Source organism: Rhamphochromis sp. 'chilingali' (genome assembly GCF_963969265.1).
Source record: "Rhamphochromis sp. 'chilingali' genome assembly, chromosome: 14".
Lineage (NCBI taxonomy): Eukaryota > Metazoa > Chordata > Actinopteri > Cichliformes > Cichlidae > Rhamphochromis > Rhamphochromis sp. 'chilingali'.
In genome coordinates, this window is record NC_137941.1 from 7,900,217 (window position 1) to 7,916,391 (window position 16,175).

The following is a 16,175-nucleotide window of genomic DNA, read 5'->3' on the forward strand; positions in this document are numbered from 1 at the left end:
CAAACATAAATATTAGTTCTTGAACAAAGTTTTTCAGGCAGAATATTTTCCCCCTGTTCATCTACCGAAGCTTGTTTTTATTTGAGGCAACAGTGTTACTGCTTACATCATCCTCCACTGATCCCCCTGCTGTCGATTAAACACTCAGCTACAAAAGAATTTCACATGCTATACCAAAATCAATGTTTTTACCGTCTCTGTTGAAGTAGTTTCGTTCCCAGGAGTGATCGCAAGGCTTAGTGAGAAATCAGTTACAAAATAAATTACTTAGATGTCCTTAATCTTCAGCAAGCAATCTGCGGAGCTCAGATCTTACACATCAAAAGAGCTGAGCTTACCAGTAAAGATGGGCATTTCAGACATAAATGCTGTTTGGGATTTACAGGGAACTATTTGAATATTTTTTACTCCTGAAATCTCTAAAATGACAGTCATACCTGTAGTATTGTGGGGTTTGTGGAGTTTGCACTAGACAATAGACATCTTTTTTTGTTTGGTTGGTTTCCAGAACCTTCATGGCCTGCATCATTCTCCAGATGGTGCATCTAATCTCACCACACCGCAGCATGTGGTAGATTCTAACATCTTCTGTTTTTCTGGATTGCAAATGGTAAAAAAGGTTTTAAAAAATAAAATAAACATACATTCAAGGATAAGCTGCAAAAATTGTTTGTGGGTGTTGTTTTGTTTTTTTAAGTCGGTCAGTATTCAGATATTTGAAAATCATGAAATCCCTACTTACCACATTTTTGTGGCCTGTTCTTTTTAATGTCTACTTCAGAGTACCTGCTCCAGGTCCCCACATAACACATCTAAATCTTCTGATCTGTTTCAAAGAATTATAATGTCCCCAAAAGCACCACAGACACCCTACAGTAAACATTGAAAGCTGTACACTTCTCACCCTGAATCATAGCCATCTTGGCTACATGGAAGCAGGGGAAGAATGCTTTAATAATTAAAACACACACACACACCAAATATATAAAACAAAACATTGCTGACTAGCTGACCTAACATTTTTATCAGCCTATGACATTACTTTTGGTGTTGTGTTAAACTGTCAACTTCACTATAAAAGAATTTAGTGTAACAATCTTGGCACAGTTATTATCTTCATTTCTACCCTTGTCTAAATTCTTAAACTTCTTAAATAAGCATGTAGCATACAGGTGCCAACAAAAGCAGTCCAATCCTAATGTCTACATGACGTCATCTGCTGGTTTCTAAAGCCCACACTTCAAAGCCTTGAAATGAGAGCGTCTATCATCCACATTTTAATGTTTTGAAACCGAATGCGACTTGAAAGGGGCGGCTACAGGTATTGCCCTCTGGTGGCCATTAAATAGAATGCAGATTTAAAGGACTTCTGTGCTGGTTTCAGTTTTTAGACCCAGAAGTCCATGTCTTTGGCTGACATAGAGATGCAGAGACTTTGAAGCTCTGTCCCATTAAGACCTTCGTGGTCTGCATTATGAAGGCTCTTCACAGGTATTTGCACCACTTTCTGCAGACTCTGCAAACCCTAGCTCTGTACCTCGTTATGAAGAAAAGACCAAAAGCACTACAATATGAGCGTTAGACAACCCAGACATTATAGGAAAAAAAAAGATGTTTTCATGAAATCAGACCGATTTCTAATATAGCATATACTCCTATTTGTCTATTTCTCAAGGCTATTTTGACAAAAACAAGTACAATTATGATTTGACAATTAACTCTCTTCCAGTTCGCATTTTATTATTCTTCTGGTTTCTGCATTATACTTTGGGAGATGATATCAATTTATGTTTAAAATATTCTGTCCTAAAGGGATAACTCGACATTTACAAATTTTTTTCTCAGTATCATCTTCTAAAATATAGATGAAAGGAATATTTTCTACCTGCCAGAACTAAAGTACTAAAGAAAACTACTTTTGAAATGTCACTGAATGCCTTTTAGGTCCACACTAACATTCTGAATAAAACCTTTCGAAATGTCTTTTATCACCAGGAGACAGTCCTTTCAGAGTTAGGTGGCCCTTAGCTGGTCATACCTGCAGTAACATCAGGACGACAACACATACTAATGCCAGTTCGTCTCCTGTGGTTCAGCTTTCTTTCCCACTGCATCATCTCTCTGGGAGAGTAAGTCTTTACTGTTAATAAACATTCCTGCAAAAGCGTATTCACAGCACATGCATCTACTGAGAACATTGTACTCCAGATGAAGTACAACAAAATGTGACATACCATTTGGGTAAGTGTATTGCTGGAAGTGTTTCGGGGAAACACATATCCCGCTTGTGAATGTGATGTGACCTTTACATAATGCTACTGCTTAAAAGGAATAGTTAAGCATTCTGCATTCTCAGTGAATTTTAATGTGCATTGAAATAGAACTTTAGAGTGCTTCATTAAATAAGACCATGAAATTTAATATCAAGCTTTGGGTAAACATATTTACTGCTATGCCGAAATAGTCTCAGATGTTTTACGTGATGAAAGAACAGTTGAACAAGGCGTCTTTTAACTAGATACATTCAAGAGTGTTTGACAGCTGTCGAGTGATGAAAAGAGTGGAAGTTTGAAGGTAGGAAAAGATAAGTGCTGTTTTAAAAGAGATGTTAAATTAATGCATTGCATCAGCAGCCTGATGATCACAAATAACATACTTTGTTCTACCTAAGGCATGAGAGCCACAGGTTGTCATCGTTCAGTAACTCAATATCAGAAAGGTCCTTTTCTTTAGTCCTAGGCAACAGATAAACTTCTCATCACCACTAGTTTGGCACCTGCCCTCTTCTTGGTTCATGTACCCACACCACAAATGTCCCCCTCAGCTTTAAACATCAAAACCTGGCAGAGTTCAGAGGCTGAAAACCACTGGACAGACTGCTGGCAAGCTGTGAAACAGATGGTTTCCCGCCTGACTGCTGAGCTCTGCCCACAGCCAGGCCAGTAACACCTGTTACACACACATGCACACATACATGTGTCTGGGTATCTTTGCTCAGACTGGATGAATGGATGGAAGGGATAACTGGCAACTAAACTTAACTGTAAACTAAAATAACTTGATGTAATTCAGTCATCTTGCATTGCGTTTAAAAGCCTGAGAAAGTTGTCCGCATGCAATTAATTGCATTAACTTATGAGCACCTTACAGACTCCTTGTTTGTCAAAAACAATGAAATTTAAGTGTAAACTTAACTTCCAGTATGCCACATATGGATGCTTAAACAGGAACACTCAACATCAGAATTGAATCCAGTTAACTTTGCTAATAATGCTGTTATGGACCATAAGTTAACCCAAATTACAACATTTTCCCAATCCTAGTGTTTGGATCTAAACTTTATCAAGTACATTTGGTGCATAAGTAAAAGCTTTAGAAAGCAAGGGGTGGAAATGCAGCAAAATATGAACACCAGTCCCCTGTCCAACGGATTTCCAGACAGTTCTGTGTGCTTATACGAACTTTGTGAGCATCGACTATTGTCGTGGCTAACATCCCCTTCTGCTTTCATCTCAAGCATCAGCATATTTGACAGGTTTCTAAAAACCAGTTAGTCAGCCACTCTCTGGGGTTCACTTCTCTTCCTTACAACTTCTTATTAAGCAATTTAATCTAAAAGCTGGATCTTGGTTGGAGCTGACCTGCATCTGAGCTACAACTAATATCTCCACCTCTGTCTACACCTGCCATAAAACCCACACCTGTTTTTGTTTTTCACAGACTCACTATATGTGCAACATCAGACAGCCACCTTCATTCAAGAAGAGGTTGTGATAGCTGCAAATCAGCCCAGACACACTTTGGTGTTGGTGTCCTGCTGCTGATTAGAATAAAAACATTTGGATTTTGTTCTCGCCCATCAGGGGGCTCACTGCTTTTGCAAAGGAAATGGGCGATATGGCTGACATACTAATGTGCTCACAGCAGTGTGGTTGGTTATTTCTGGGCTCATCCTCAAGTATAATTTCATCAAAACATTAAAACAACAAACAGCTTTTTTTATTTTATTTTTTTTATTTTTACACACACGCACACACACTCACTCTTCAGCCCCCTGGAGAAAAAGCTGCTGTTTGACTCTATATTATTATGTATCCAGGAACAGCATTAAAAATAGTGTGTAAAGAAATTATTTATTTAAACTGAAAACACTCTTTTCTTTTATGTGTTATTTAAAAATTAGAAACATGGGGTCAAACAGTTATAGCATAATCCTCAGATCAACACAAGGGTGGAATTGTCCTAATTATACAGCAGGGATGCTGGAGTAGCAGCGTTTGTGGTGCCAGTGGTGTTGCACAAATCTCTAACACATCAAATCTCACTGTTAACAAGAAAAAGCCGGAACCGCGGCTGCTCCCTCCTCTCTGCACGAGGTCTCACCAGGCCGTGACCTCACTTCAAAAAGTTCTCCTCTGATTCACTCTGCCAGCTGTTCCCCTAATTATTATCTCCCAACTCCAAAAACACAACAGCTCTGTAAAGTCCAACGTCAACACTGCTGAGCAAATCCAACCAGAAGCCGACAAGAAGCCTTTCATCATCTGCTGACAAAATCCACTTTCTCCTGTTCACCTTTTACCTCGACAAAGAAAATATTTGTTCTTTTTCCTCCGTGCTGCAAAGATGAAGTGAAATTTTAAGAAGTATCACCTGAAAATCTGATGTTTGTTGTTTTTCAAAGATGTATTTCAACTCAAGGTATCTGTAGATGCATTCTGACTGACAAACAGCTTAAGATGGAAGAGTGTAATTACGCGACACCACTACAGGTCATTGTGTTGAGGTGGTGACCCATAGGCAGGTTCACCAATCCTACTGTAAAAAATACTTCAACATAAGAATAAATAAATACACATATAAATTAAATATGTATGTTTAACTGGCCAAAAATTTAATTTAAGATATCCTTTCCTGGAACTTTAAAACGTGGTTTCTGTGCCTGGAGCTACCAAAACTGCATTAAAACCGTTTTAGGAGACAGCATGCTGTTCATTGACGGAGTTACTGCAGAGAAACCAATGATTTTGACTCAAGAGGGAAGGCGCATTTTTTTCTCTCTTTTTTTAACATTTCCAACTGGAAACATTTGATTTCTATAGCGCCAAATGACAACAACGGTTGCCTCAAGGTACTTTATATTGTAAGGTAAAGACCCTACTATAATACAAAGAAAACAGAAAACCCTAACAATCATATGACCCCCATGTGAGGAAACATCTTGGCAACAGTGGGAAGGAAAAACTCCCTTATAACAGGAAGTAATCTCCAGCAGTAAACCACCTTGAGATTTAAAAGTTTTTAAAAAACAGTCTAATTAAATATCAATGATATTGAAAGTTAATGTACATAATTTTACATCTGTTAGATGTTCAAATTAATTTTTTTGTCTAATAGTTTTTTATTTGTAAATAAATTCACAAAGTCATTACTAGACAACAGACAACAGCACTCTGACTTTTTGTCAGCCTGGCATCAGTGCTGAAGAGAAACCTAGGGTTGTTCTTATTTCCAATCAAGTGATACCAGGTCTAAAAATTCACCTGAAACTCAACAAATTTAATACAGCAACGATCAAGATGGAGGTGCAGTGGTTAGCATTATTGCCTCACAGCAAGAAGGTCCTTGAGATCTTTGCGTGATCTCCCTGAATCTGCTGAGGTTTTCTCTGGGTTCCATGGCTTCCTCCCACAGTCCAAACACATGCAGTTAATGGGGTTAGGTGAACTGGTGATTCTGAAGTTCCTAAAGGTGTGAATATGGGTGGAAATGGTTGTTTGTCTCTGTTTTAGCCTGTGACAGACTGATATGTGTGTATAACTGGCCTATGGTAGCAGTGATAGGCTTCAGTCCCCCTACAACCTTGAATTGGATAAAATTGTTTGCATTTAATGATAGAGTTAATTCTGGCAGGTCACAAAGAATAGATTAATCCAGTGTATCTCAGTGCTTGCTTTCTTACCACACATCCATTTGGTTTTTCTATTTAAGATGTCTTGTACTTCCCACCATTCCTCTACATCTGCTACTCAGCAACCTTCACATCACACCTTCACATCTCCTCCTTTTTGTACTTTTTCTGTCTTAATCATTTTCATATTTGAGGTCTTGCTGCTGCTGTCTCTGCCTCCACATATGCACATAGAAGGATGAGAAGGTCTCACACAACAATAACTATAAGAATCCTGACCGCTTTAAAGCAAAAAGAACACTCCGGAGGCAGCCACAAAATAGGGATGGGGATGAACTCTGCATTTCAGGTAATTTAGGCATCAGACTTTGACTAGAGAAAAGAACATGTGGAGAAAAAAAGAATGGTGAATTGAAAGAGGGATTTTTTCACTTTTCATATTGAGCCTAAAGCTAAAGGTGCCCTGAAATTCCTGGTAAGTTTAGTGTCTGAGTTCATCAGTTTATTATATTTACATTTAATTATTATATATAATATATAATTATATTTTTGCTCCAACATCATAGACTGCAAGCTACGATGAATTCCTTTGTAATTCATGGATTCAGCATTTATCTGTTTTTACAAGTCACACTCACTTCAGCCTACACAGATTTTATGGTCTTCTCACATCTGTGTGTACTTATGTACGTCTTGTTCAAACTGAAAGATCTGGATCTATCTGAAATGGTTCTTCTTTTTTTTTTCTTGTGTGCTCCTCTTGACATATATTGATTTTTCACTGGGATTTTTTTGAAAGAAATTCACACTTATGACACAATTTCTCAGTTTTGAAAGGTGCAATGCATATTTTGAAAATGCTTTTTGAAAGTTTCATAAATCCCCTCTCAAAATTTGATTTGGTTCACTGCACTGATGCAACAACACTGTACAGGGGTTTTCAACCCAACCTGACACCTGAATCAGACTGGATCTCAGGTCAGCTCCCTGTTTTTAAATGTAGAAAATGTTCAAGAAATGGTTTTCGTTTTGCTGCCACAGATCTGCCAGGCACCAGTTTACCTGTGTGGATCCAAATAGACCATATAATCTTCTTTCATGTATAATGAGGACTTCATTTATAATTTATCAATGTTAAAAGATGATTATTCCATCTGGTGTTGAAGGTCTGGCAGTTTCGTCTTTGAAATATATAAATGAATTGTTTTAGTTTCCATGATTTCATATTAGCTCATTATGTAAGCATCTGTTCTGGTCTACTGCATGAAGGATTAAGTCCAATTATCCTTGAATATCGGGTCTGGCTGTGCTTTGGTCTCACTCAGATCAGGTTTCTCTTTTTTTGAAAATTAATGTATTCATATCAGGTTTCAGTAGGTTTTCCATGTGTCCCTTCTGGATCAGGTTCAAACATTCATTCATACATAATCTTGTGTATGAAAAATTAACATGAACATAGTAAGTACTGGAAACATTGTATTCATTTCCAGCTTCAAATCAACTCTACTACAGCAGCTTAGCATGATTCATGGCTCAATATAATTCATATCTATCTTACTGTATCCTGGAACTCTGAAGGCCCTTCTCCAAAAGCCCACCTTCTTCTGATTGCTCCATCTTTTGCCAAGCAGAACATAGTTTCTTTCATCAGTAAGAGGAGGACGCAGTAACCACAAGCACTATTTTTCTCTCTTGATTTGAAATGGAAACTTCTCAGTTCCAGCCATGTGTGCTTGAGCCCAAATCTGGTTTGTATGAGAATGGACATCATAAACTGCTTATGAGGTTCTTACTGGGGAACATAATGGTGGATTTAGACTTTCAAATACAATACTTTTCAAATTTAAATATCTTCAGTTAAGAAATCCCAAAGGCAATATAGCGAGTAAAATGTTCTTGTGATCATGTTAAGTGTTAAGTGACTGTGCTGCATCTCCCTGTAATGTTGCTTATGAGTGGTTTAATAGAAAATAGCTGCAAGTGGTATGAAATAAAAAAGAAAAGAAAAACATGTGACTGATATGATGGTAGTTATAGCTTGTTTATTGGACTTACCTTTATAGATGTAACAGCCCATTCTCTTAGCATTATCCAAACCGCTACTCCAGCTTTATTCTGGCCATCTTTGCACCCTGTTTGTGCAGTTATTCTGAATCACCCATCTAAATGAATAGGGCGTCGGCCATAACTTTTATTTCAGTGGTCAGGAGAACACACGTATCACCGCTTCTTTATTGCCTCAGTTCATTTTACTGGCTTGATTAACTTGAACGATCTGACCTTAAGGTAAATTTGCTGGGAAGAGTGTGGCTTTGTGTCAACATACTTCAATGCGGCAGAACAGAAACTGCTAAAGCATTTGCTTTTATAGATGTATGCACACTTACTGATAATCAGTTAATCAAAAGCCCCTGATTAGTATCACCTGTCTGCTACTAACTTGTACTTGTACTTAGTTTTTCCCAGGAGTACATAGTGTTCTGTTAATAACCTTGTGTTTTAATATTTACGTTTCTTATGTTTAATATGAGTAGAATTGGAAAATAAATGTGTGACAGAAAATAAAAGAAAAGCAGAACATGTTCACTATAAGAAAGTGACATTTACATGTCTGAGAATGCTGCCATTCCTGTTCTACAGCATGTTATATTTAACATAGGGATTAACTGCAAAGTTTGCTTTCAGTTGATGATTTCCGAAAAATAACACAAAGTCAGATCCATGTTTCCAAACATTTCTTCCAAAAAAACAAAAACGGGACAGCCAGATAAGACGAAAGCATGTGGTACAACCATATGGAGACAGCACAAAAGATGAAAATAATAAAGCAAACAAAAACAAACAACACCTGTGGGATATGAACACCTACAGTCTGCCTTATGGAGAGTTTTCATACAGCATCAAAAAAGAATTTACCGCCATATGGGTTCCACTTTAGACACTTTAGATCTGTAAATCTAAAGATTTTCTGCATCCTAATCACCAAACCGTTACATGACATCCCACCTGCCATTCTCTACTCCAACAAAAACGTACTTTCTTTAATATTGCAGATGATCATTACCACTAAAAAGATTTGTATAATTTTCTGTGCAGCGATGGTGTTTTCCCTCATTATGTTACTCTCACACTGCACCTCAAGATTCACTTTCATGATATATCTATGGCTTTTAATTTGACTGCACAGCGGGCTGTAAAGCCTATTTGGCCCTGAGATAATCTCTCAGACTGACTTTAATTCATCTTACAGACACATAAATACATTTACAGGAATAATGGAAGATTATTATTGGAAAAAAAAAACTGTGAAACTTTTTGTTTTAATGAAGTCTCTAAATGGTATTTTCTCTTGCACTGCATTCTCATTTCTAGCACACATTTAAACTCAGAAGAAACTGAGAATGAGTGAACTCAATCTTTCTGATTGTGTTTTCAAAAGAGAAACATTTAATTTCTGAAACCATTAATCACCAAGAACACTGAGCTCTTTTTGGAAAATGTGACCTCCAAGAAAACCTCTCTGGCTCAGGGAAGATCTTTTACTCATTTCACTCTTTCATCCTTAAGTTTTTCAGCATGTTTTTGCTTTTTCTGCAATAACAAAGGAGGTAAGTGACGGAAGGGAACGGTAAGTGACGGAAGTGATGTTGTAGGTGACGTCAGACGCCGGAGATTTTGGCGGAGAAAAAGCAAATGGTAGCATAGAGTTTAACAAAGGTTTTCCAAGCTTCAGTATTACCAAATATACTAATCAATTGTCATATAACTAACAACATCTGTTTTATCATCTCTAACACCCTGGAGGACAACGGAGAGAGTTTAGACGCTCTCCAAGATTACATCGACCGCTGTTTTCAAGATTTAGTAATGCATAAGGCCCAGAGTGCATCTTCCCCGGCCAAAATCGAGACGCCGTCATCGAAGAGAAGTCGCCAGGCAGACTCCCCCGGTACAACATCGCCTGCCGGCAAAGACATCGCAGAAATCCTGGAGTCAATCGACAAGCGATTGTCCAGTTTCGATGCGAGGCTGTCCCTGGTGGAGATTTTACACCGGGAATTTAAATCTCTGAGAGAATCCCTGGAATTCAGCCAGCAGCAGGTGGAAACGCTTGCCGCTGAAAATGCCACGCTACGGGAGTCGGTTAAATCTCTCACCGATAACGTGACCCAGCTAAACATTGAAAATAAAAAAATAAAAGAGTCCGTTATCGATCTACAAGCCCGTAGCATGAGAGATAATCTTGTGTTTTCTGGTATTCCAGAAACTGCCGGAGAGGACGCAGAGGCAACGGTGAAAAGCTTCATTAAAATCCACCTGAAGCTGCCGGAGGACACCGTAAAGAACATCGACTTCGATAGAGTACATCGCTTGGGGGGCGCGCGGTCGCGGACCGGGAGACCACGGCCTATTGTGGCCAAATTCAGTCAATTCAAACAGAAGGAACAGGTGAAGAGTCGCGGCAGAGAGCTGAAAGGAACGGACTTCAGCGTGAACGACCAGTTCCCCAAAGAGATCCTGGAACGACGCAAGGTCCTGTTCCCAGTTCGACGTAGCTTCATCCAGAAAGGCTCCCGTGCTGTCATCGCCGTGGACGGACAGCTTTACCGCGACCTCGGCACCACACCGTGGTTATATTAACTGCACTCCAGATAAGAACCCGCTACACTCTTTTCTTATTCATTCACACTCTCTCCTTTAACATGAGTTTAAGCTAGTAATATCAATATGATGTCATAGCAGATATAACACCGTCACCCTCCGTCATTGCTTTAATTGGAATGTTTCCGTTTCGTTTCTTTTTTTTTGTTGTCGCTCACAGTTCATGTGGTTTCTTTCTTTCTCTTGTCTTTCACTGCTGTGGTCACCTACTTCCCCACTCACCTACAAACAACACCCTCTATTTCTCCATATTTTCACAACACGATCACGCAAACACATCAGCTCAACGGCAGCACATTCACAACAGCCTCACAGCACGCACAGACTTGCAGGACACATAAGCAAGCCACGCTTGTTCATATTAGTGAATATTCACACACATAGTCAGACTTATGGAGTCTCTCACCACACTTCTTTTTCTCTTTCTATTTACAAACAAGGGATGTTTCCACATTCTCTCCACCTGTCTAAACGAAACACCCAGCATACATCATTAGACATACACGCACAATTAAGGGCATGCTGAGGTTTGTCACATGGAATGTAAATGGAGCTGGCACCAGAGGAAAGAGGTTAAAAATATTTAACCAGCTTAAAAAACTACAGGCAGATGTTGTTTTATTACAAGAAACTCACAAACCTGTCACAGGTTTAAATGAACTTAAAACACCTGAGTTTCCTAACGTGTTTGCAGCCGGTTATAATTCTAGACAACGGGGAGTAGCAATTTTAATACATAAAAATGTTAATTTTACAGTACTCGATACAGTTATAGATCCAGAGGGTAGATTTCTAATTATTAAACTATCAATATTGAACAAAAAACTATGTATTGTTAGTATATATGGTCCAAATGTTGATGAACCCTCATTCTTCCACGGTTTTTTTAGTGCACTCTCTGAACACCTTGATTGCACACTCATTCTTGGCGGTGACCTCAACCTTGGACTAAATGAAGAAATGGATAGGCTCAACACAACAGGAACTCAGCGTAATTGGCAGTCCACAAATATAATCAAACAGTATATGAACGACTTTGGTCTTTGCGATGCATGGCGCTCTCTTCACCCCACCAGTAAGGAATATACTTTTTTCTCGCATGTTCATCACTCTTACTCTCGTCTGGATTATTTTTTGGTCAGCAGCTCACTGCTGTGTGACATTTCAGACACTGAGATTCATCCTATAGCTGTCAGCGATCATGCTCCTGTATCTTTAACACTAATGCACAAGAATAATACTACGCCAAGTAAAAACTGGAGATTTAATATATCACTACTTAAAGATGAAGACTTTATTAAATACTTTAAAAAGGAATGGACTTCATATTTAGACTTTAATGACACTCCCGGAATATCTGCTTCTGTTCTATGGGAAGCAGGGAAAGCTGTGATGAGAGGTAAAATAATTTCTTTCTCATCACACAAAAAGAAAGAAGAAAACAAAAATATTCAGGAATTAGAAAAAAACATCAAATCACTAGAAGAAGCCTACGCGTCCCACCAAGATCAGGAAACATTGAACAAAATATGCAAAACAAAACTAGAATTAAATGAAACTATTAATAAAAAAACACAATTCCTTATACAAAGACTTCGCTTGCAGAATTTTGAACACAGTAACAAATCAGGTCGATTTCTAGCTAACCAGCTAAAAATAAATAAAGAAAAAATAACTATATGTGCTGCTAAAGATTTATCGGGGAACACAATATATGATCCTGGAAGAATAAACAACATTTTTAGGGATTTCTATGAAACTTTATACTCACCACAAATAAACCCATCTAAAAATGAAATTGATCTGTTTCTTGACAACGTAACTCTTCCAAAATTACTAGACAGTCAAGCAATGGAACTGGATTCGCCACTGACGCCAAGTGAACTCCAGGAAGCCCTGATAAGTATGCCCAATAATAAGGCTCCAGGTCCAGACGGCTTCCCTGCAGAATTCTACAAAGAATTCTGGACAATTTTGGCACCAGTATTCCACAGCATGTTGCAGGAAATCGAGGAAAAGGGCAGACTACCACCAAATATGAATTCTGCCAACATTAGTCTCCTGCTAAAACCAGGCAAAGACCCTTTATTTCCCTCAAGCTATCGTCCAATTTCTCTTTTAAATGTAGACCTTAAAATAATCTGCAAAGCTCTCTCAAAGAGATTAGAGAAAATGACCCCCCTCTTAATTCATCCTGACCAAACTGGTTTCATAAAAGGTCGGCACTCCTCAACAAACACTCGTAGATTACTTAATTTAATAGACTACTCATACGATAAAAACATCGAAACCATAATATTATCTCTAGATGCAGAAAAAGCATTTGACAGAGTTAATTGGAAATTTTTATTCGCAACTTTACACAAATTTGGTTTTGGAAACTCTTTCATAAACTGGATAAGAATATTATACAATTCCCCAACGGCTCGTATCAGAACAAATGACCAGACATCCTCCAGCTTCTGTCTCCTGAGGGGCACCAGACAGGGATGCCCACTCTCCCCTTTACTTTTTGCAATTTTTATCGAACCTCTAGCAGCAGCATTTAGACAGGCTACAACAATTAAAGGCATAAAATGTAAGAACATAGAACATAAAATCAGTCTCTATGCGGATGATGTGTTGCTTTTTCTGCAAAACACACAAACCAACCTCTCTGAGGTAATTACTTTAATAAACTGGTTTTCAAGAGTTTCAGATTATTCAATTAACTGGCCAAAATCTACAGTTCTCCCCATTAACTGCTCCTTCCATAATTCTTCCTCTGCCCCACTGCAATCCGGAAATATTAAATATTTAGGTATTAATGTCTCTCCTAAGCTTTCAGACTTAACTAAACTAAACCACATCCCACTTCTAAAGAAAGTAGAAGGCGATCTGACTAGATGGAAATCTTTACCCATATCACTCATGGGAAGGGTCGCCACTATAAAAATGATGATCTTGCCAAAAATAAATTACTTATTTTTGATGATCCCTAACAAACCATCACAAGATTGGTTCAGATCTCTGGATTCATATATTTCCAAATTCCTTTGGAAAGATAAACCCCCGCGTATTAGCTTAAAAACGCTACAAAGAACCAAGGATAGAGGAGGATTAGATCTGCCTAATTTTCACCAATACTTCTTAGCCAACAGGCTTCAGTTCATCTCAGAATGGTTAAAACATACCTTCTTAGTTGAGCCCTGGCTAGATGTTGAACAGGCACTATGCAAGGATCTAGAGATTTCAGACCTACCATTTATTAGCTCAAACATCAAAAGACATGAATGCTTTAAAAGTATCAACATCAGCTTTTCTCTAACAGCATGGTCTTCATTAATCCCATGCAAACGTACACCTATCTGGAATAACCCTGACATATTACAAAACAATAATATGATTAATTTCCCAGAATGGAGTTGTAAAGGAATTAAATACTTAGAACATATATTAGAGGGAACAGAATTTATTCCATTTGACAGACTAGTTGAACAATATGGGATCAACAAGACAAGGTTTTTAGAATATCAACAAATTAAATCCATAGTAAAAAAGAAATTTAACCTCAGTCAAGTTGAATTACAAACACCACTAAGTGCGGCACATTTTCTTACTCTTAAATCCCCCAAATTATTATCTAAAATATACAGAACACTTTCTAAATTAGATGAATCAATATCCCTTCCTACTGCAAAGTGGGAAGCAGATTTATCAGTCAACCTAGACCAAAACTTCTGGTCTCAGATTTGCTTAAAAACTTTTAAATTAATTAAAAATCCCAGTCTGCAATTAATACAATACAAAATACTTCATAGAGTGCACTATACAGGTCATCGGATGTTCAAGATGGGCTTTACATCTTCCAACAACTGCTCACACTGTCAAGGCAATACACCAGACAATTACATCCACGCTCTTTGGTTCTGTCCACCAGTGCAAAAGTTTTGGCGCGAGATATGTGAAGACTTATCAAAGTGTCTGAAATGTAACATTCCAACTTCCCCCTTAGTGTGTCTACTGGGCAGCTTAGATAATGTCACTTCAGAAAAGAATATAGCCCATATGATCTTCACTGCCCTATGCATAGCCAAGAAAACAGTCCTCATGAACTGGAAAAATAAAAATAATCTTAATTCTAACCAATATAGAAATTATCTATTAGATTACATTAGTCTTGACACAGCCTCTGCCACCACATTAGATCAATTGCTCTGGGCCCCTTTTATCAGCTCCATCACCTAGTGGGGGTGGGGGGTCATAGTTTGGTCCCGCCTTCACTGTTGTGATTGGTGAGGGGGTAGGGACAGGCTTAGGGCGTCGGGGGGTTCCCCGGAGGCATCTTCCTTGGGGGGCTCAACCCGGGGTAGCGGTCACGTCCGGTTGGGGGCTCTGTTGGCTCTCAGGTGACTGTTTCCTCGCGGCTGCGTGCAGCGGGGCTAGGGGAGGGTCTGTGCTGACGGACGTGGGTTACTGACCTGGCAACCTGGCTGCCCCTGGGTGGGTCCGGGATGGGCGTGAGGTTCTGGGGGCGCTCCGTCTCTGGGCTGGGGCCCGGGCCGGGCCTCGGGGGCTTGGGTCCTGGTTGGTGTGTTGCCGGGGTTGTGGGCGGGTGGGTGCATGGGGGCCCGGCCCTGGAGCAGGGTGCCGCCGGTGCGTCGAGCCGCCTGGGGGGCTCTTCAACTGGTGGGGGGGATGGTCACATCTTGCAGGAGCTTTCTTCTCTTCAGGAACTCTCTGCAGGAGGGGGAGATACAGGAGAGGTGGAGGAAGATCTCAGCCTGGGCGTTTACCGTCTTATGTAGTCTGGAAGATGTGTGGATGGTGGGGTGGGTGCAGTTTTCTCTGTGGTGGGGTTGGGTGGACTGTCCAGGGCTCTGTGGAGCCGGAGGGCGCTACTGCACTGGGCCTGGGCCCCCCTTCCCTGGCGGGTCGCGAAGGATGGGAGTGCCTACTGGGGTCAGCGGGGGAGCTGGCCCCAGGGAGGGGTTACCTGCCCCTCCCTTCCTTCCCTCCCCATCTCCAGCTGCCTCCCTCTTCCCGCTCCTCCACAACCACCCACACATGCAGGGCCTTGGAGTGGGGGTATGTCACCAGGGTGCAGAGGAGGCTACCCCCCCCCCCCCCCCCCCCCCCCCCCCCCCGTCCCCTTCTGGCTGCCTCTGCCTCAATTTTATCCCACAACTTAGACATTCACATTATTCACACTCTCATTACACATACATATAGGATCTTGGGGGTGGGCACAATCACGGAGTCCAAATTACCATCAGGGTGTATACCTCACCCCTGACGTCGTTGCCCACCTCTCAATTTTAAATACACTTAGTCATTGAGGGCTAGCAGGAGGGACTATGCGCTTACCTGCTGCTCCTTGGCAGGTAGCTCCATGCCCTCCTGGGTTTTAATTGCACCTTAGAACACATATGCATCAACACTACAATGAGCGGGTGGAGGGAGGTTTGGAGTCTTCTCCCACCCCCATTCTCTGCGGCCTGCTGGAGCGGGAGGGCTAGTAGGAGGAGTTGGCCGTCCGACTGCGGTCTGGGGTGTGGGGCCTCCCTGCTGCTGCGGAGTCGGGGTGGTCTGCCTCTCCCCACCGCAGGGAAAAGGGTAACAC

The 16,175-nt window shown here is 40.2% G+C and overlaps 2 protein-coding genes across 2 annotated transcripts in view; one reads left to right on the plus strand and one right to left on the minus strand.

The window, feature by feature from the left end:
• Positions 1-16,175, minus strand: part of LOC308410602 (inactive dipeptidyl peptidase 10-like) — a 270,936-nt gene that overhangs the window by 235,711 nt on the left and 19,050 nt on the right. The window lies entirely within an intron of this gene.
• LOC308410218 (uncharacterized protein) lies at positions 9,616-13,393 on the plus strand. The gene is made up of 2 exons (XM_080903401.1): positions 9,616-9,860; positions 10,176-13,393. Exons 1-2 carry the CDS (start codon positions 9,779-9,781, stop codon positions 10,550-10,552), a joined length of 459 nt encoding a protein of 152 aa, XP_080759527.1. The 5' UTR covers positions 9,616-9,778; the 3' UTR covers positions 10,553-13,393.